This window comes from Arachis hypogaea, chromosome 5 (genome assembly GCF_003086295.3).
Source record: "Arachis hypogaea cultivar Tifrunner chromosome 5, arahy.Tifrunner.gnm2.J5K5, whole genome shotgun sequence".
NCBI lineage: Eukaryota > Viridiplantae > Streptophyta > Magnoliopsida > Fabales > Fabaceae > Arachis > Arachis hypogaea.
The window spans coordinates 12,033,240-12,056,707 of record NC_092040.1 but is presented as its reverse complement, the minus strand read 5'-3'; the positions used below and the strand labels follow the sequence as shown (position 1 = coordinate 12,056,707).

Genomic DNA, 23,468 nt, shown 5'->3' with positions numbered 1-23,468 from the left:
TTTCTCATTTTATATTCTTTAAATAACACAAAAAAAATATGTGAGAAAAGATATTGAGTAATAAAATATCATATTTTATGAAATAATTGAAAGAAAAAAATTGAGCAAGAGAAGTACAATATTCAATTACAAAGATTCTTAACAAGTAAAAAGTAAATATAAAATTTAGTCTCTTTTATTTCTAAATTTACACAGATCATCTGTAACACAATAAGATAATTTTTTTTCAAGAGATAGATCATAACATTTTATGGTTTATAAAAATTTTCATGAACAATTTTTTTTATACCTTTTTTTCATATATGTAGAACATGTATAATCAAATTCAAAATACTTATAAAAATAAATCATTACACTGCAAAAGAAAAAAATTAACCACTTTAAAATTATTAAAATTTAGATCTCTAAATAGAGACTGAATATAAAAACAAAAATAGGAGAATAAAAAGAACGAAGAAAAAAAGAAGAAAGAATAATTAGGTCGAAAGAAAAAGAAAAGAATGGAAGGAAAAGGAATGGAGAAAAGGAAGAGGGGAGATAAGGGCAAGAACAAACTATGGAAGAAAAGAAGATGAGGGAGAAAAAAAAGAGCAAATGAGAAGAGGCAAAGAAGAAGCGAGAAGAAGAGGGCTATCACTGCCAAGACTTGGACAGCGACAACAACTCTTTATTACTGATGGTCTTGTCGAACGTGTAGAAAAGAGTTTTTGAAAGAGAAAAGAGAGAGATCAGAAGCGGTGAACTTCAAGTGAAATTAATATGAAAAGAGCCTCAATTATTGATGATGCTTCTTTTTGTCAAATTTTTTAAAAATTAACTATTGAATATATCTAAACCAATGGATATCAAATACTTCAAACCGCTAAGATTATTACTTAAAATTAGATTTGAGTATTAAGAACAACGTTGACAAATGGATAAAAAAAATAGAATTTATATTCTTGCAAATTAGATTAGAGATTTTATTGTTACGCTAATTATTTTTAATATGATCTTAAAGTAAGTATAATACTGATATATTGACTTAGAAACGTATAATATACACATATGACTTCGAATTTGAAATTAACAAAAATTATCAATAATAATTTCTAAAATTACTATTAAATGAAATCGCAATTCACGATTGCAATTTTTTTTCTTATATAAGTTGTGATTTGTTTTTTTATAAATTTAGAAATTTGTTTTACAAAAAATTATTTTCTTTTTTTAGTCTTTTTCCAAAATCATATTATGTACATATCATGGCTCATAATTTATTTTTTAAAAATTCAGATTTTTTTTAAATAAAAAATTGCAAAGTTGTTCCTCATGATTTCTATTTCTTCTAACAATTCCATATTGACATATTTAATTAAATTAGTCCATATTATCGTAAATTATAATTTTATTCCCAATATAAAAAAATTTAGTCTTGATATTATTCTTACTTTTAAAAAAAATTACACATTTAAATAAAGAGTAAACTACTAAAATGATATCCAAAAAATCACATAGCTGGCAAAACGAATTTCAAAAGACACTAACGACAAACAAACCACCCAAAGATTTAAAAATATGATTAAAAGATCTAAATATTAAATATATATTTTAAAAAATAATTTTAGAGATTAACTTTTGATATAAATTTTTGCAATCATCATTAGAAAAATAAAATATTTTCATTCTTAAAATTTGATAATTTTTTGTCAAGTAATTTTTTTATATTTTTTATTGTGAATGACCACATTTTTTTAAAAAATAAAAAAATTAGAAATCAAATTTTGCTTCGAATTTTTTTGTGTACTTTCTAAATATTTACTTAAATATTATCACAAAAATTTAGATCTAATAAATAAGTCATTTGCTAAATATAAAACTTTTTTTTATTAGTTATCTACAAAAAATATAATATTTATTAATTTTTTGTCATATTTTTAAATTATTCAAGAGCTGTTTTGTTAATAATATTTTTGAAAAAAAAAATTTGTAAACGACTAAATCTTTTGAGTACCAAATTATTAGTAATTAACCATTAATTAAATTATAGGTCAAAATTATCCAATTACAATATTTTCAAACATATATTTACTCTATATAGATAGTTACAAGTTGTAGTGGATCACAGTTTATTTTTAAATTGACTGTCAATCTGTCATCATAAATTATGAAACCCAAACACAATTTACAAATAAAAAAAATTACATACAATTATTTTCACCATGTAACAATACTTAATTATGAATTTCACAGAAAAATAACTTTATTTGAGTATTTACTATTCACCAAAACGAACATGTACATCCTCTGGTGGTTTATATGGTATTTTCATTGGAAAATATTTAGTATTTGTGTATAAGCCGTGGAATGTTTCTATGGTTTATATTTTTCTTTTTTTTATACATATAAGTAAACCATCACTCTTTAGCGATTTGTATTGTATTTTTTTTTTCTTGTAAATTTGAGTCCTATCATTTATGACCACGGTCAATTATTACATAAAATATGAATCAAATTATTATTTATGTATAAATTTTCAATAATAATTTATTAGAATAAATATAAGACTGAAATATAATCATTTTAAAATATTATAATTAGATAACTTTAGTTTTGGATTTATTTAAATATTCAGTGTGCTCTATTTTTAATATACTTATTTTTTTAATTAATAACACAATCTTTCGAATAAAAAAAAAAAAGAACAAAAGGAACAAGCTAAACAGGATTACAGAAATCACGATTTATTATTTTTGCTTGAGTAAAAAAATTATGTAAATAAATAGCATTTATTATTTTTTCTGTTGTTTTTGGGTTTATTGCTCTGTTGTTAGTAAAAGGAAAAAACATAAATTAATACTACACTAAATTTTAAAAAGTATATATTATTAATAGAAATAATGAATAATATAAATGAGAAAACTATTTAAATATCAAGTCTAATATCAAAATTAAGACTCAGAAATTTAATACATAATAGGTCACCTCCAGAAAATGGAATAGTAGGCCAGTCAGTGGGGTTGGAGATTCCTTATCGTGTGGATATAATTCACAGACATGAAATATACAAAAGGATGATAATATATATATATATATATATATATATATATATATATATATATATATATATATATATATATATATATATATATATATATATATTTTTACATTGAGACGTTTATGAATATTATAAATATACAAAAGGACAATAAACAACAGAAAAATAATGAATTAGTTAATTAGTTAGAGTTAATATAACTCGGCTACAAAACAAATAAAAAAAAATGTTTTTTAATATTTCTAATGGTGAGTTTAACTATTTCCCCTTTTCGCCGTTTTAAGATGTCTCTTATAATATCTTGTTATAATATTTATCCATTTTCAAGATAATGGTCAGTTTAGATACTTTTAACGAGAAAAAATATAACATCTGAATTTTTTAAGTTTAATTATTCTATTAATTTTTATAGTTTTATAATTATTTTAATTAAATTTTTATATTTTTTTAATTTAGTTTTTTATTAATTTTTTTAATTATGTCCTTCTTCACAATAATTGATTTAATTGAATAGGGACTTAATTAAAAAGAAATATTGATGTAGAAATTCAAATAAAAAAAATATAGAGACCAAATTAAAAATAATTGGTATAAGAACTCAATTAAAAAGAAAAAAATATAAAAATTTAACTAAAAATTTAACAAAATTATAAGAACCAACAGAGTAATTAAACCATTAAAAAAAAGACTTGTTAATAATACCAAATAAAATCTTTATTTAAATAGTAAGGTTTTAAATTTTTCATAACATTAAAATTACATAAAATATTTTATTAGAAATTTATTGAGTAATGACTTAAAAAAACTTGTTAAAATTTTCAAAGAAAAAACGTTTTATTGAATAAACATAAGTATTTATGTATTCAATACAAATAAACAAAAGATGAAAACAACTAAATTCTTTCAATTTTAAGGAGGACATAAAAATAGCTACTTTTAATATCCATGTTTAGAGTGCATTATAAGAGGACGGTATAACGACCGAATTATTTCAATTTTACTAGAATATAATAGAAAAATAAGTGTTTTAGACTATGAAAAACTTTTTTGTTAGAGGTAGAATTTTAAAAAGTTTAACCATACTAATATTTGTCTAGTGCCAAAGATCTCAGATGTGAGCGATATGACTCAGATAAGATCCATTAATTTGTTCTTTATTGTTTATAAAATCATTTCGAAGGTACTGATCCACAGACTTTAAAAGTGTATGAACAAGATAATTAGCGCTACTCAAAGTACATTTTTGAAAGGTAAACTTATTTTTTATAACATTCTTATAGCACAGAAAATGTATGCACTACCTTAAATAAAAGAAGCGAGGCTTGAAATACAAAATAACACTCAAGCTTGATATGAGTAAAGCCTACGACAGAGTGCAGTGGGGAGTAACATTTTCTATGGTTTATTATGGAGAAGTTGAATTTTGAATCGAGATTCATTGACTGAATTCGTGAATTATTGATAACCGTTTCTTACTCTATTATTGTGGAAGGTCAACCTATAATTTTTTTATAAACCAAATATAGGCATTCGTCAATGTGACACTCTATCTCCTTTTCTTTTTTTATTATGTGCAGAATGACTTTCTTTTTTGCTACACAAAGTAAGCAAAATAATCTCATTCGAAAAATTTCAGAGAAATAGAAGATGTCCAATTATAAATCACTTGCTATTTGCTAATGATTCCATGCATTCTATTCGGTAAAGTCTCGAAAAATAGTTGTGCCTCTATTATAGAATTATTAGAAGCTTATGAAAGCTTCAGTAGGTAAAGAGTTAATCTTAATAAATTTGTTCTGTTTTTCAGTAATAACACTCCAGAGCTGATTAGAACCTTCCTAAAAGTCAAGTTAAATATTTCTCACATAGGTGTACAGGATAAATATTTGGATCCACCTTCTCTTGTCAATAGCTCTAAAAAAGTCACCTTCAACTCAATCAAAGATAAGATTCTCAAAAGGACAAAAGGATGGAAAATGTGCTTGTTATCTAATAGAAGAAGACATGTATTATTCCGAGTAGTTGGTAAAGCCATACCAATATACACATTGTCATGTTTTCAACTTCTGCACAGCTTACTAAATGAAATTCGTAGTATTCTAACCCAATTCTGATGGGGACAGCAAGGTTCTGAAAGGCGAATAATGTGGATTAGTTGAGATAAGATGACTAGGTCTAAGAAAGAAGGTAGACTTGGTTTCAAAGATATCAAGGCTCAAAACCTGGCTCTTTTAGACAAATAGTGCTAGAAAATCATAACTCAATCTAACTCTCTTCTTTCTAGAATACTTAAAAATAAATACTTCAGATTTAATTCCATTCTTACAGCAGAAGTAGGAACCTCACCTTCTTGGGATTAGCAAAGTATTCTTGAAGGGAGGCAAGTTATAGAGAAAGGCATTAGTTGGAAAGTAAGTTATGGTGATATCCGAATCTTTAGCAAACCATGGCTCCCTCCTCCTTACCCCTTCACTGTTCTACCATCTACGACACTACTATCAGATAGTTACCATTTGTTATGGGTGAAAGTCCTATTTTTGTCAAATAAATAGTAGAATCAAGTATTAATCTCAAATCGTTTCCCTCTAAAAATTGCTCAGCGAATCCTCTCCATAACTCTAGGAGAAGGTAAAAACACAATTTAATGGGTAATGAACAGAGAAAAAACATATGATGTTGCATCAGAGTATAAGATTGCTTACCACTTTTACCATACCTATATTGAATTTTGTCCGAACTTCATGCAATAGAGGCCAATTTAGAACCATTTATGGAAGTTAAAAATTTCTCACAAAATTCTACTCTTTGCATGGAAAATCCTTCATGGTAAGATCTGCTTCTCATCCACCAGCTATTCTCAATTCACTTCGTCAACTTGTCCAATCTGCAAGTCAGCTCCAGAATCATTCATGCACTGTCTATTTTTCTGTAGAGATGCTAATCTAATGTGGAAAAAGAGTCATTTGACTTATCTCATTTTAAACCATAGATGTTCCTTATTCTTCGATTGGTGGAGGAATTCGGTATTATAAACTGGATTTCAAGGAACAAGCCCTCAAAGAACTCGACTGATTTTGATTATAGCTTAGAACATTTAGAAGGAGAGGTGTCAGTGAGTCTTCGAGCATGTCCAGGACCCTCCAGAAAAAATGCTAGCAACATCGTTTAAGTTGAACCAGGAGCTATCTATTTTGCCTTATGCATAGTGTCCTGAGGTTTCTTCCCTATCTACTTTTCTATATTATTTTCTTCTTATAATTTCACCTATTCATGAATATTTGAGAATTCTCATTTTCTATTTTTCTTGTCCTGACTTTTGGACATTATATTTATTTTTTTACTGAATAAAATATCACTATTATCTTTGAAAAAAACAAAAGCAAAGTTAAAAATGACTAACTCGGTCACTTATTAGTATTGTATTTAAAGGTAAGTTTTTTTTTTCTTTCTCACACTATTCTTTAGTTTGACAAGTTAAGAATTAATTTACTACAAATTTGAATTTTATTTAAGGGTCTGTCATTGATTAATAAATTGCTACATGCACAAAATAAAATTCGAACCTCTAACATTTAAATAGATAAGTGAATTGATCATTTTACCAACTTAAATTAATTATTGAGTAAATATTTATCCCGACCCTTGATATTTTTTTCGAAGGACTACGAAATTCTTAAAAAAAATTAATTTCTCATTTCGACCGCTGATAATTAATTTTGTAAAATTGGTTAGTCTTCTGTCCATAATTTCTCTCCAAAAGATATTTATACAACTCGTTAATCACTAATATATCTTCTATTTAATTTTTATGAATAAAAATAATTTAAAAATTACTAATATTTTTAATTTTTTTACAATAAACAGTCTTATGGAAATAAAATTTAAAAATTATTAAAAGTCTTATTTTTTTTTTCGAAATAATGATGAGAAACCGTTTAAGATTTTTTCTAATTATTTAAAGACGAGTTCTGGGATATAACATAATGATATACAAAAAAGTACTTGAGATTTGTATTTATCGTTAGTACATAAAAGGGACAAATTGGTTATAGAGGTTGGAATCTCCTTTAGGATTTGAGCTTAGCTAGTTAACTTTTAATTCCTAATCTCTTACAAATCAGCTAATTGTAGATGGTTAAGGAACACAAAATAATTCATTTGTTATTACATTTAGAAATTTAGATATAAGTAATATATATTTATATATCAAGTTTCATAATATACAAATATGACAAGAAACAAAAAACAAATTTATATATCAAATTTACTGAAACGTAACCTGAAAAATATTCAACTGTCATAAAAAAATAATAAAAATAAGAAAAGATAAAAATGAAAAAATTGATAAATTATAATTACCATAGATGTATATCAGAATATGTATTGTTCTTAGCAGAGCTGGAGAATTAAGCAAACTTTTCTCGAATATTAATATCCAAATCCAAACTATTAATTTTAAAATGATAAATAAATAATAGTTTAATCAATATATAATTAAAGTAGTAAAATTTATATATAATAAAAATTACAAATTTAATGATAATTAAATTTTTATTTTTGTTAATCTCAATATTCAAAGACTCAAATTTCAAAATGCTTGTTGTCAAGAAAAAAAAAAAAAAAACATAACACGGAAGACACGCAGGTTGAGCGAGACCTAGCAACGACCTTAATTAAATTAAATAAGAATTGAATCTGATGATGCAATGAGTGGAAATGAATAATTTTGATATCTGAAAGTAGAGAAAGTAGTGTAGTTTATCCTTGAGACAATTTAACACAAGAGAAGAACATTAGGGGAAGGAGGGGTAGATGGGACCCAGACTAAAAACTGGTGGGTGAGAATGAAGCGAGAGGTGCTGTCAAGTGAGGAGTGGGCTTTGAACTTGTGGCTACCAAGTAACAAAGTTAGAGGGGGCAACATAGTTCAAAAAGGAAAAACAACTCATTTATTGTGTCAATGCTTTCTTCTGGAATCAACCCAAAGCTGAAAGGTCCCCTCCCTTCCCCTCCCAATCCCTCAAAATCCTCTCTCTCTCTTTTCTCTTTTTATGTAATCTAATCTCCCCTAATTCCCACACTCTCTATCATCGTCATCATTAAGCAGGCAGCGCCCTCAACCCTCAACCGCCATCACCATACAGAGAAAAACAAAAACCATCATAGCCACATGGATTTCGTGAGAATCTGTCTTCTTCTGTGCCCCCCCCGCCCTCCTTTTTTTTTAATATATATATATATATATATATATATATATATATATATATATATATATATATATATTCTTGTTTTTGTTGTTGCTATTATTAATTAATTAATTAATTAATAATTATACAGAGGTGGAAGGTGTGGGTGTTCCCTTCCTCTGCATCTGACTTGAACTTTTTTTGTATTTGTATTTGTTCGGTTAAGCAATGAAACTGAGAGAGCTCAATTATGCGAACGCTTTGTGATGCTTGTGAGAGTGCGGCCGCTATCGTCTTCTGCGCCGCTGATGAGGCCGCACTCTGCCGTGCCTGCGATGAGAAGGTTCTTCTCTTATGTTCATTATCTTTCTTAGTTTGACTTAGATCACTCACTCTCAGTGGCACAAATTTATGAGGTTTTATCGGTAATGTAGCAATTTTGAAATCATGAGCTGAATCCTTTGATAGGGATTCTTTAAAGTTGAAATCTAAGTTTGTTAGTACTCAGTGGTGAATAATCTAATATGATTCAACTAATGAGTTAAACGTTTGAAATCTTGGGTCGGCAGGTTCACATGTGTAATAAACTTGCTAGCAGGCATGTAAGAGTGGGTCTGGCAAGTCCAAGCGATGTGCCTCGTTGTGATATATGCGAGAATGCACCTGGTAGGCACTTTCTTTGTGTCAACTATGATAGTAATATTTCTCAATTGACTTTGCCTTATGTGTCTATTTCAATCTGGACGTAGCATTCTTCTATTGCGAGACAGATGGAAGCTCGCTTTGTTTGCAGTGCGACATGATAGTTCATGTTGGTGGTAAAAGAACACATGGAAGATATCTTCTATTTAGGCAAAGAGTTGAGGTGTGTTGAACACACTTTCCTTATATTGATTTCTTATCTAGATGGAGGTCTTTGATTTTTCTCATTAAGATGAATAATATTTGTGTGTTCCATAGTTTCCAGGAGATAAACCTAGTAACATAGAAAACCCAGCTTCTCAACCTATGGAACCAGGGGAGACTAAGAGGGGACAAAATCCACTTCCCAAACTAAAAATGGGGGAGAAGCAACAAAACCACAGGATGCCGCTGCTTTCAACACCAGATCCTGATGCTGACGGACATGCCAAGATGGAGACTAAAATGATTGATTTGAACATGAAGCCTAACAGAATACATGAACAAGCATCAAATAATCAGGTAGGAGTTCATGAGGAATAAAAATTTTCTTTTTTGACAGATTGGACATTCTATATATGATAAATTTGTGTTAAATGTACACGAGATCCTGCAAACTAATATTTTAGCCTGTAAGAATTTAACTCCTTACACTAGAGTAAACTTACTCAAATGATCTAGTTATGATTGGGATGTAGAACACATGATGGACTTCTATGTTGTTTATGATGATTATACACAAATGGGATTGGATTATAGGAAGCATGTGACATATTCCTCATAGTTTTAAGTTGTTCAATAAATGAGTGTCATCCAAAGAATAAAAAGAGTTAATTCCTTTTAACTACTGCAGCTTACATCAAATTTTGTAAATCTGGAACTATTTTTTTTTTTTCATCTTGTTTCCTTTTCTGCCTCTTGTAACCATGAAATTTCAGCTTTCCTTTGTTTTCTAGAATTGGTCTTAGTAATGCTATTGAAAATATAACTCAACAACTCTTCAAACATGATTTCAACACCATATGGTTCATCTTTGCTTCTGTGAACTCTCAAGGAAAGAAGCGATAAATATAGAAGGACAAAGCTTGTGGAACACAATTACTGTGGTTACTTTTTGTATATATACTGATATGCATATTTTTCATAATTTGTCTCCATTTTTTTTTTTTTTTTGCAGCCATAAGTCATGCAATTAAACAGAGCAGTTCTGACATGATAATACACCATAAATCTATCAAATGGCAAAACAATTGCATTGTCTCATGCATGCTAGTCACAATGTTGGAATAGTAGATTAGTAGATTAACATACTATGCTAGCAAACGAGGCATTGCGGCACCAGAATCTTTTTAGGAGTTTGTTTGCCCTTTTGAGAATTCAATTTGGTAGATCAACACTTTAGATCTGTACTGCAAAGCATTGTTAACTGCAAATATGTAATCTCTTTCCAATGAAATGTGTGGTAACTTTTATTTCTTTACACACTCTTTTTCATGTCATTGAGCTCCCTTAGGAAATTTAGGGAAAATATTTATTGTTTTATTTTCATTGTGACGTGTTGCCAAATTGCGTATGATGGTAGAAATTGGAGTTTGCTCTTATGTTTATTTATTTATTTATCTCGAAAAGCAACTTTCTAAATTCCAACTCCTTTTAACTCAAAATTAAATAATTAGATCGTGTGAATTATTTTACTAATAATAATTTAAACATCATATACTATGAACGCATATTTATTTTCAATATAAAAAGAGGATTGAGGCATTTAGATTGGCCTTTTTTTATTTATCACTAGAGTTTCAGTCTCTCTTAAGAATATTTCTTTTTCTTACTCTTAAAATTTGAGGTATTTAGATTGGTCCAAAAACGTACACCATAAATTCTTAATAAATAAATGACTGTATAGTTGGATAAATATAATTACAAAAAGAATTCTTCAAAGTAAATCAAAACAATATTATTTTGCTAAAGATTAAAAAAAAAGTTTAAGCCTAACAGTAAATCTTAATCTTAAATCTTTGACAAATAAATAATTATATGATGCTGTATACATAATTTAAAAAAAATGAATTAAAAAGATGATTATATAATAGTATAGATATAGTTAAGAATAACAATTATAATTAATAATTAATTCCAAATTAAATTGGACATCCTTGGAAGGATAACTAATATATATTATACATTATCACCATAATTAACCAAAGAATATGAATAATAAATCCACTTTATTAATTGTTGGAATGATAATAAATATATCCATTATTTACCATAATTAACCAAAGAATATCAGTTTTAGATATACTTTAGTGATGCAATAACTCAGATAAAATTAATTCAATTTAACATTAATTTAACATGATAATCTTTTGTAGATGTAGATTACTTTTCTATCGTTAGTATATATAAATTAGAACAAGTCTTTAATTTCATCTCAAAATATAGTGTGAAATTATTAATTTCAAACAGAAAAAAGGGTCACCATGCAGTGACTATATAACTTATTTATCTGTAAATAAAATATCATTGTTAGATTATGCTATATGAATATCAAAAGTTAGCTATCAAAGAGAGATACATATTTAGTGTTCATTAAAATGTTTAATTATATTCCTGTAAAACTATTTGATTATCTGACAATGATAGGTTTGATTATTTTATTATAATGAGCTTATTATTTTGTTAAAAAATATATAATTAATGAGTTAATATTTAAATTAGTCTCTAAAAGATGATTTATTTTTCAAATTTATTCTTAAAAAATTTTATCAATCAAATTGGTCTTTCAAAAATTATAGATTAACTATTTTCGTCAATTAATCACTTATTAATAATTTTCGTAAACGATTAATGATATGGAACGTTAACTCATATCATATATGATACCTAATATATTTAATTAGATACTAAATAAATATATTAGAATTAAGATTTATATAATTATAAAAATAGAATAAATTAATAAATTTTTATAAATATATTTGTTTAACGTCCAATTAGACATATTATGTATCATGTATAAACATACATAAATACATAACTAATTTGATGGTTTATTTTTTGTTATGAAATATTCTTTATAAATTATTGTGCCTAATGTGTATAAAGTCCTGCAAGATAGACTCTTATATTAATCAATCTAATTTTTAAACATATTAAATTATTATTATTATTCCATCGTATAATATTATTTAGATGGCTTTTTATGTGGAGGTCTGTTTCAAATTTTAGACTAATTAGAATGAGGCTCGTACGATGTGCGGGACAGTAAACTAATGATTGTAAAAATAAATTAAATGTGTAAATTGAAGCTAAATTTAAAAGGTATTTTATTTTAAATAATTTGTAGTATAAAAGATTTAGATGTTAGAGTTGTACAAAGTGATATTTTTATTTGGTGATTTAATTTTTGCATTTGTTTTAGTTGATGGACTTAGTCATCTTATGTGGCGCTCGTTCTCCTTTTTTTGTTGGTTGTTAGAGTTGATACTTTCTTCTTTTTGTCGTAGGTTCTTGTGAATACATGTTGTTTATGAATTGTTGAGTTTGATACACTTTCTATTGTGTTATTTGGTTCCATCTTTGTATGTATATTCTTCTTTCGAAGATGTGTCTTGAATTTGTATGGTTTTCTTTCTCCTTAATCTCTTGATGGGGTGATGCTTCAATGTCATTATTTTTCTAAAATGTCATTAGATTTAAAACAGTTGTGCCCAATAAATTTTTTTGTGTCGCCATCAAATAGTACAAAAGTTGTTGTAACACTTTAATCTAAAGCCTTTAATTGAATTCTGAACCTAAAATAAGTATTTGGCTAGCAACTAATAATTTGATAGATGAGATTATGAAAAGTATATAGAGTTACCTTATTGTTGGATATTATGGTGTTTGATTACATGTGCCACAAATGTAATTGTTTCTTTTTTTTATATGCTTTCTTCTGACGCTTTTTATATTTAACATAGTTCCATCTTAATTTGTCATCAATTTCGTTTATAGTTACTAAAATTGTGAAGATCTTTTTCTATTTCAATATTCAATTTATGTTATTATTAGGTATATGGTATTTGAGTAAATATGAATGTATGATGCATGTTGTGATTTTTTGTCATACCTGATCATCAGATTCTCATTGTAGTTCGGAAATAAATTTTTTGGTGCTAAATTTGATGTTATGTGAAGGAATAATGATAAGAGACTTATATATGTAGTTTAAATGGTATGGAATTTAAATACTTATAACGTAAAATTTATTATGATTAATAATATTATTATAACATTTGTAATATGGATGTTTATTACCTTTAGTGAGTTATTTATAAAAATTAATAAATTAATTGTTACGGTTATAAATTTATTGTATTGTTTATAACGGTAAGATATAATAAATATAGGAATATGAATTCAATGTATTTGGAGGTTACAAATTTGATACTCTTTTAATAAATTTTTTTTTTTAATTTTCAAATATTCTTTTCAAAATTTATATTGGTAAAATAAAATAGAATTTATTTTAATAATAAGTAAAAACTACAATAATAGTTCTTTGTACAGTGTTACTTCTAAAAATTAAAATGATTATTTTTTTTACTAAAGATACAGAGACTCAAACTCGCGATCAATATGGGAGACTATGCCATTTGAGGTATAACTCATTGGTAAAAATTAAAATGATTATAATAAACATAATTATAATAATAAAATATAATTTTCATTTTTTAAATTTTTAATTTATAAATTAATTGTTGCGGTTATAAATTTATTGTATTGTTTATAACGGTAAGATATAATAGATATAGGAATATGAATTCAATGTATTTGGAGGTTACAAAGTTATTGAATTCTATATTGGCCAATTCTATAGTGCATTTTGTTTGGTGCCTAACGTTTGCATAAGTTACTTTTTATAGTAACTTTAAAATATTTAAAATTTTTTAATTTTTATATTTTTAAATTTAAAATTAATTATTTTACTTATTTTAGTAATTAGGCAATACTTTTTAGGCACCATAGCAAATACCATCTATATTTTAGTTTTTTATTTGTATATTTTATTTTTTTGCTGATTTGGAAATAATAGTTGATTTGGTAAGAATTGAGTAATTGATTCTAAAATTGTGACAAGTAAGCAATATTGCTGACATGACATTAATAAGAGAAAAGAAATATCTCAGAAGTAATATGATGTATGCTTATATATCTACTTTTATATATTAAAAATAGATTATACATTCAAAACCTATAGTTTTTTCCATACAAAATCAAGGGCAAATTACATTTGTTTTTCATAATAAGCAAAAAATATCAATCATGTTAGATATATACTAAAATCAGTGATTAATATAAAATATATATTAAAATATAAAATAAAAATTAAAAATAAATTAAATTATATATATATTTATATACAAATATATAATAATTAATTTTAATGTATAAATAATATTTTTTAAAAAATATACTCATCTTATGACAAGGAGAGAGGAGATCAATATTAAAAAAAATTCAAACCAATAGATTAAGTAATTTAAAAAATTTTAATATAATTTTTCTATCTTTTCAAAGATTATAGATTAATTATTTTTGTCAATTAGTCACTTATTAATAGTTTTCATAAATAATTAATAATATAAAATATTAACTCATATCATATATGACACTTAATATTTAATTAGATACTAAATAAATATATTTATAAAAATTTATCAATTTAGTATTATTAAATTATATTAAAATTAAAATTTGTATAATTATAAAAATAAAATAAATTAATAAATTTTTATAAATATATTTATTTAACGTCCAATTAAATATATTATGTATCCTACATGATACATAACTAATTTGATAGTTTATCTTTTGTTATGAAATATTCTTTATAAATTATTGTGCCTAATGTGTATAAAGTCCTGCAAAATAGACTCTTATATTAAATCAATCTAATTTTTAAACATGTTAAATTATTATTATTCCATCGTATATTATTATTTAGATGGCTTTTTATGTGGAGGTCTGTTTCAAATTTTACACTAATTACAGATTCAAAACCTATAGTTTCTCCCATACAAAATCAACGGCAAATTACATTCGTTTTTCATAATAAGAAAAAAAAATCAATCAGGTTAGATGTACACTAAAGTCTAAAATAAGTTATTAATATAAAATATATATTAAAATATAAATTAAAAATAAATTAAACTACATATATTTATATATAAATATATAATAATTATTTTTAATGTGTAAATAATATTTTTTTAAGAAAAATATATTTATCTTATGACAAGAAAAGAGAAGATCAATATTAAAAAAAAAAATAGGACTATTATATATTTAAGTATTTTTTCATCTAAGTATATTCAAGTAGGTCTAATATCAACAAAAACTCTCATTAAAAGAGTGTCAATACACACGCTTTTTTTTCTTCTCCTTCCAACGCTTCTTCTTCTTTCAAATACATGCATACCTCCTCTTTTTCATCTTTCAAATTCACACATACCTCCTCCTCCTTTTTCGCGCATGCAGATTCTTCTTCTACTTCTTCTCCTATTTGGTATTGTCATCACCAACAATGCCAATATTTTGATAATAGATTATTTTTTCAATCGAATTAAATGAAATGCAATTACTAAATTGAAATGAATTGAATTGAATGGACACACGTGTTCTGAATTGAATTGAATTTGAATTTGATTTTATATAATGAATAATGTTCCATTCATTTAGTACTATACCATTGTTTCACCTTAATAACATGTTCGGTTCATTATGCAGACGGTTTTGAATTTGATTTTATATAATGGATAATATTCCGTTCATTTAGTACTATACAATTGTTTCACCTATTCAGTCATTATGAATTGAATTGAATTGAATTGACACAGGTATTTTGAATTGAATTGATAATGTCTAAATTATAGACACGTGTTTTTAATTTGATTTTATATAATGAATAATGTTCTGTTCATTTAGTATTATTGTTTTACTCAAATTTTTGTTCCATTGTTAACAACAAATAAATCAACAATTTTCGAGGTTTGTTTCACAATCTTAATTCAAGGAGCGGAAACGACTCTTTTTGTGGATGTCTCAAAGTCTCAATTGTAATTTTAAAAGTAAAATTAAAGATAAAAAGAAAACATGCAAGGTGCCGGAGGCAAAGTAAAATGCAGAAATTAAAAGAGAAAGAAAGAAGAAGGTGAAGAAGAATAAATAAAAAGTAAAGAACTTTGATTAAAAATAGAAAATAAAGTACAAGTTTGAGTTCAGACTTCAGAGGAATTACTTAAGATTTCTAATTTTACTCTGTTATGCCAGAGAGGCTGAGAGCGTTTTTGAGTCTCCAAGTGTTTTTCAAGAAGAACTGAACTGATTGCAACGTGTTCCTAAAGCTCTATTTATAGACTAGCCTAATCTCAACGGGCAGTTACTCTTTGTACACCACTTGCAGGAAATTTGAATTTCTTATAACTGTTCCTGCCCTTCTTGCTTGATGTTAATTTCAAAATTTAAATAAATAACCAACTATCAAATGATCTAATTTAATTTAAAATAGATATAAATATTATATATAAGAACATTATCAAATAACTAATTATTTATTTTTATAATTTTTCTATATAAAAATAATATTTTGTCTAACACTAAGTGATAATAATTTTTTGCCTAACAAGATGCCCCCCAAGATTTTTCACTTGAAGATATGCAATGATTGAAAGTGAGAAAACTTAGTTGTTTATTGACATTTTTCTTATTTTTGATATTGAAAGTCAATTGACATTTTAGACACACCCGCTTGACAGATTAAATGCCTACTAGTAATAGATTTAACAGAATTTCTAAGTCTATAAAATTTTTACATTAATACTTGAACTGTCAACGGGGTCTATTCTTTTGTATGAAATTTTTAAGTGTGTCAAATGATATCTGTTCTAATTTTGGCACATTAAATGTGTATCAATTGATCTTTGCTTTGACCTTTAATATTTCAATTAAGAGTTTTTTAACACATATTTTCATTGTTTTAATTGACACAATTTTCCTAACTTCAGAAATAACATAATCTTAACTTCGTGAAATCGTTTCTTTCATATGTTAAACTCTAGGTGTCAATTAAATTTGATAAAATTTCTAATCCTATAAAATCTCCACACTAACATTCTAATAATTTTGACTCCAAGCGCTAATAGACTCAACAGAATTTCTAAGTCAATTAGGCTTTTGTATTTATGAAGTACATACCCAAATGTCAATGAGAGATTATTTTTTTTCCATTTCAATCTCTTTTTTCTTCACTAAGAAACCAAGAAAATTTCCTGCACTCAAACCAAAAGCACATTTGAAGGGATTCATTTTCAATTTATGCTTTCTCATTCTTTCAAATGCTTTTTTTTTTTAATTTTCTAAATGCTCTTTTTTAGCATTTGATTTGACAACCACATCGTCAACATAAATTTCCAATAAAATCATGAAATATTTTATTCATCGCTCTTTGATAAGTTGCACCAGTATTTTTGAGCCCAAATGGCATCAAAACCCATTCAAAAGTTCTTAAAGCACCTGGACACTTAAGTGTAGTTTTTGACACATCTTCCTCAGCTATCTATATTTGATTATAACCTGAATATCCATCCATAAAACTTAACATTTCATGACCAGTAGTAGAATCTATCAACATATCAGCTATAGGCATTGGATATTCATCTTTTGGTATTGCAGAATTTAAATCTCTAAAATCAATGCAAACATTTAATTTTCCATTCTTTTTCATGACAGGAACAATATTAGAAATCCAGTTGACATACCTTGCTGTTCTTATAAACTTAGCTTTAAGAAGTCTTTCAATCTCTTATTTAATCTTTTGTACGACTTTAGGAGCAAATCTCCTTGGTGGCTGCTTGACAAGTTTAACATTGGCTTTTAATGGCAATTGATGTTCTACTAATTCACGACTCAAGTATGGCATCTCTGCATAATCCCATGCAAAACAGTCACAATATTCCTTCAAAATCTCCACTATTTCTTTTTTGAAATCATCAGGCAGTATCTTGCTTACATATGTTGGTCTAGGATAATCACCGTTACCAATATCTACTTCCTCCAAAGGATCCTGCACTTCAACCTTTTTTACAGTGTCAATATTATTTTTTTTCAAAACTTAAAGGACTATCATCATATATACAATCATAAGGTACACTGTCAATGCACCCTTCTCTGTCTGCCATATAGGCTGACAGCCGAGCCAGTTGGCTCGTCAAGCTCATCTAAGTTTCTTCTGAGGCCGTATCCGCCCCGGCCTTAGAGACCAAAATAAAACTATTCATATCTATTTTGCACATCTCAATATTTTCAAGATTAAATGCATTGGTGTCAACTGTCAGCGGCTTGACTCCAGGATTATACATCCTGAATTCCACATGCATCTCATCGTAGTAATAGGTACTATTGTCAGCAAGAACTTCTTCCACTCCTCCATCTTCATTCCAGAAAATCAATTTTTGATGTAAAGTGGATGGAATAGCACCCATTCCATGAATTCAGTCACGTCCCAAAAGCAAGTTAAAACCAGCCTTTGAAGGAACCACAACAAATAGAGTTGGCCTATTGACAGAACCAACCTCAATTGACAGCAAAACCACACCTCTAACAGAAGAAGTCTTTCTGTTAAAATCTGTCACCCCAATGCTACTTTTAATCAGATCTTTTTCAGTCTTCCCAAGCCTTCCTATCATTCTTTCAGGCATGAGATTAACAGCAGCTCCCCCGTCAACCAAAATCTTATTGACTATCCTTCCGTCAACACGAGCCTTGATATGCAGTGGACGCAAGTGTTCCTTATCATTTTCAGTAGGCTTCTCAAATAATCTTCCACCACACATATTGTCATCTAGCAATAAGCATTCGCTTCCGGGGAAGACATCATAACAATCATCTTCTAATGACTCTACTTCCTGGACTTGACTATACTCCTCAGGCAGTATTGACACCACAGCTATAGGTTGTTTAACACCAAATATTGCTTCTAAGCTATCATCAAAATCAGTGTCAAAATTATCAGTAATTAAATCTTCATTCTTTTCTCCATTGTTTTCAACCATTACCTTCTTCCCAGCAAGATTCTTCTTTACATTTTTATTGCATTTAGGGTGATTAGAAGAATTGCCTGTTTCTGCAGACTTGGCCATGGTTGGCAATGGAGGAAAATCTAGTTCGTGTCTCTTGTATGGATCCAAAGGAACATACTCATGTATATTATCCTTCTGCTCAAAAGTTGTAAAAGGAGAATATTTTGGAATATTTTGACAATTTGGCCAAGGAGAATAATTAGGAACCTGCTACATGTTAGGATTATAACAAGAATAAATTGGCTTTGAGGGAATAGGCGCATTTTTTGGAATATATATACTACCTCCGTCTTGTGCATGATTCATGTTCCATAACTGAGACTCATAGTACCTGGGCTTGAAAGGTCTAGGCTTCACCCGTTTGTTTTTTCCTCTTGCAAAAGCAGTAGGTTGATTCTGCACATTTCTTACATTCTGGACCCATTTATTGTTTGAAATCTTGGTGGGAGGAACTCTTGTCTTTTGAGAAAATCCATCAGGTTTTCCATCAATCACGACCACAGTCTTCATCTTTTGGTTGACAGGTTGTACCTCAGTGATGGTTTCAGTGGCTAAGAGAAGGGGGGGTTGAATCTTAGCCACCTTTTTCAGTGCTAACCCTTGCTGGCCTTCAGAAGAGACTTTTCTGTTTTTGCTCGTCACTGGACACGAGCAACTTTGTTTTGTCTCGTCCCTTGCCACGAGACTTTTTATTTTGTCTCGTCACTTGGCACGAGATAATTCTGGATTTTGCTCCTGAGTAGTAGAAAACAGAAATGGAGTAGAAAGAGAAGAAGATTGCACCCAGATATATCCTGGTTCGGCTGCTAAGTGCAGTGCAGCCTACATCCAGTCTCCATCACAAACATGATGGAATTTCACTATAATCAATCTGATTACAACTTGTAAAGTGCTAACCCAACTTACAAGGGGATTCCCACAGAATCATGATACACAACATAGATGAACAAAGGACCTCTAAGACATCTATGGCTTTTTCTTTTAATTTTGCACTCTCTGCCTTTTTCCGCTCTATGGCTTTTTCATTACAAACATCACTGTTTGCCTTTTTCCATGAGACTCAAGACATGACAAAATTAAACAGAAAAACTACAAAACAGAGAACATTGAAGGAGAAGAGAAAAACTGTTAGCTCAGGTAGCTCTGAGAACTCTGTGCCTTGCACTCTCAAATTTTCTCCTTGCTTCAAACAGTGGTTGTTCCCCCTTTTTAAAGAAGAGGAAAGCCTCCACACTTGAAGCCAAAACCGAACCAACTTCTTCCTCCTTCAACAAACACAGAACCGGTTCGGCCACTCAGAGAGAGAAGAGATAACCATGCATTAACCAACATGCAATTACCTCTAGTCCTTTCTTGATCATCACCCTTCATCAATCCGGGCTCTCCATCCTTGGCTTCCTCTCCAAGATGGATTTCTGGCCCTTGATGCCTCATGATGATAATGACTTCATCTGCTTCAATCTCTGCCTTCAACCATCACTTCGCCACTCTAGCTACTCCCTGTGGTGGTTGAGCAGAATCAAAGACAAGCCATGCTTCAAGAATCTCCTCTAGCTGGCCGAATCTTCTTCTTCCATTTTTGAGCATGAAAGGCTCAAGATAGCCTCACCAAATCTAACCACATTTGGTGAATATCTTAGCCACAACTCACTTTTATTTTGGTGTGTTTTCTTGCCATCATTTTGATGGTCTTTAGGCTTGCTTTCTCTCCTTTTAGTAGCTCCTTTTTTGCTTCCATGGCTGCCAATATTTCCTGTGCAATAACCGAAGAGAGAAAGAGATGAGAGAGAAATAAAGAATCTGAAGAAAAGCAATGTAGAGTGGTTAAACACATTAAGAACTTGCTTTTACTTCCCTTAGAGTGGCGTGCATAGTCATAATAGCCATCAAATCAATCTTCTCTCTCTTTCTTATGTTTCCAATGCATTAAATCAAATTTGAATTCCATCCAAAGTGAGGAATGGAATCCGTTGGAGGCAATGAACCAATTTTCTTTGCTTCTTGGGTTCGGTCATGCATGGAAACATTCATCAGAATTGAATTTGGGCTTATGTTGCAATAAAGCTTAATCTGACCCAATAAAATTCTGATTCAATCAAATTAATTTGGGTTTTGTGACAATATAATCAAAGCTGGCCCATTTAGATAACATTTGCTTTCCTGATAAAATTGATTTCGGATCAAGCTTGGAAAGCACACAAGAAAGCATTTGTTTGGGCTTGCAACAATAATATTTATTCTGGCCCAATTATAACTAGCTTTAATTGCAACAGTTGGGCTTTGTTAATTTTCTTTTGTTTCGGCCTAGCATAAAATCTGCACAACAAAATTATTAATTAAGCATATATGAATTAGGATTAAATTAATAATTTTGTATTTAAATATTTTAATAATGTTTGTTCATCATCAAAATTAATTAAGAGTTTTCCAAACTCATCACTCAGTATTGTTGACGCACTTGTTCAAAGGAGTTTGACCGTCCAACTTTTGTTTTCCCTCGGTTATTTTCCACTTTAACTCGTTAGTTTTATTTTATTTTTCAGCAATCTTCTTTCTCAACTCAGCTTTTTCTTTCTCTTCAACTTTGTACTTTTCAAACTCTTTTGCAGCTTCCTTGTCAAAAACAGCATTGCACTTTGGGCACATGGCGATGGTGTTGTCAGATTCTTTAATTCTCAACAAAAAATCTAAAAGATCCTCACCAGGACGAGGATAAACTGGCTTCTTTTCTTGCTCAAAGATCCTCAGGTCTTTATTTTCATCTTTAGCACTAACCATTGTGGCATCAACTTCTACCATGTTGACTGACAAATTGAATGGCTCAACATAATTTGAGTCAGCAGCAAATGGTTCAGTGTCCACCTTCATAGTAGTTTTATCCTCAAACTTCAATCTTCCCTTCTCAATTGCTTTTTGTATCAAGTCCCTAAAACGGACACAATTGTTAGTGGTATGTGAAAATACCTAATGAAACTTACAAAATTTCTTATTCTTTATTTCATCAATTGTAGGCATCTTTTTTCCTTCAGGTAAAATAAGCTGCTTATCTTTTAATAAAACCTCAAATATTTGATCTGACCTTAGAAATATCAAAAGAATAAGTCTTATTTTCAACTTTAGAATAAGAAGAAACTTTTTCTTTCCCTTTAACAAGCTTCAAAGATTTGCATACATAAGGAGGACCTCCACGTAATTCGGCAATATAAATCTCTTTCTCATCTGAATCACTACTATCGGAAAAACAATCAACATATGCAACCTTTTTTGAACCCTTTTTAAAATTTTCTTTTTCTTTCTTAATTTGTTCTATCTGTCTTACTCTCTCAGCTAATTGGGAAAGATCTAAAGTATGTTGGTTAACAAGTTTCTTTCTAACTCCAAATTCTAACCCATTAGTAGCCATTTTGACAACTTTAGTTTCTGAAATTGGAGTGAAATACTTATTTCTCATGTTTCTAAATCGTGCCAAATAAGTGTCAATGGATTCTCCTTCTGCACGCTTGACAGAGAATAAATTTGTAAGACTAACTTTCAATTCACTTCGAAAAAATTGATCATGAAAATTTCTTTCTAACTGCGTCCAAGAATGAATAGAATTTGGTCTCAAATTGGAGAACCATGTAAATGCATTTTTTGTTAAAGAAGAAGAAAAGTATCTCATCTTGAGATATTCATTAGAAGCCGCTTCCCCAATTTCAACAGTATATCGAGCAATATGCTCTACTGTAGACTCATTTTCTTCTCCAAAAAATTTTGTAAGGGATTTTGGAATTTTCCAACCCCTTGGGAGCTCTGCTTGTTGGACACATTCAGGAAAAGCATACACAAAATATGGCCTATTTAAACAACCAACATTAAATCCTAAACGGTTTAAAACTTGTTCAACATTTCTTGCTAGATTATAATGTCCCCCTAAGTTATTTTGCCTAAGTCTTTCTAACATATCATTAGCATTTTGTCCATGTCTAGGTATATGAACATCATAATTAGGAATTGCTCCACCGTTATGATTGACATTATCAAATCTTAAACCCAAGTTGTCATTTTCTTCTAAATTTACCACAGTAGCAATCCTATTGACTTGCCTATTTAATTGTTCAATTCTAGTGTTTGTGTTTTCTAAAAGAGGATTTAAAACTGTCACCATTTGATGAGTTAACATGTTTACTAGATCATGGTGGCTTTCATCCATTTGTTGCCTAATATTTGCTAAAGATCCCACAGTTTGACTAGATTGATTAACATGCATTGCTCTTGACATGTCAGGAAATACAGGTCTGGAATTTTCTACCCTAGTGATAGTGGACGTAGTAGAATTAGATGCACTGTTATTTCCTGTATTAATAGCATGTGAAAAATTTTGTTGTGATACATGTGAACCTGACACTTCAGAAACAGGTACATTTGACATGCCATATGGATTTTGATAAAGAGAATTTT

General features: G+C 28.5%; 1 protein-coding gene across 2 annotated transcripts; it reads left to right on the top strand.

The window, feature by feature from the left end:
- The first annotated feature begins 7,741 nt into the window (after positions 1-7,741).
- On the top strand, positions 7,742-10,384 carry LOC112800789 (B-box zinc finger protein 18). Of its 2 annotated transcripts, XM_025843184.3 has the most exons (6): positions 7,742-8,216; positions 8,450-8,566; positions 8,793-8,889; positions 8,973-9,088; positions 9,184-9,426; positions 10,082-10,384. In XM_025843184.3, exons 2-6 carry the CDS (start codon positions 8,474-8,476, stop codon positions 10,085-10,087), a joined length of 555 nt encoding a protein of 184 aa, XP_025698969.1. In that variant the 5' UTR covers positions 7,742-8,216; positions 8,450-8,473; the 3' UTR covers positions 10,088-10,384. The 2 variants fall into 2 exon arrangements, with proteins under 2 accessions (XP_025698969.1, XP_025698968.1); XM_025843183.3 differs by lacking the exon at positions 10,082-10,384 and having other exon boundaries at positions 9,184-9,748.
- The last annotated feature ends 13,084 nt before the right edge of the window (positions 10,385-23,468 follow it).

Coding starts and splice junctions, on each gene's coding strand:
- LOC112800789 (XM_025843183.3), top strand. CDS start 8,474: ATGCGAACGCTTTGTGATGCTTGTGAGAGTGCGGCCGCTATCGTCTTC. Junction 8,567..8,792: donor GCCGTGCCTGCGATGAGAAG/GTTCTTCTCTTA, acceptor TTGGGTCGGCAG/GTTCACATGTGTAATAAACT. Junction 8,890..8,972: donor TATATGCGAGAATGCACCTG/GTAGGCACTTTC, acceptor ATCTGGACGTAG/CATTCTTCTATTGCGAGACA.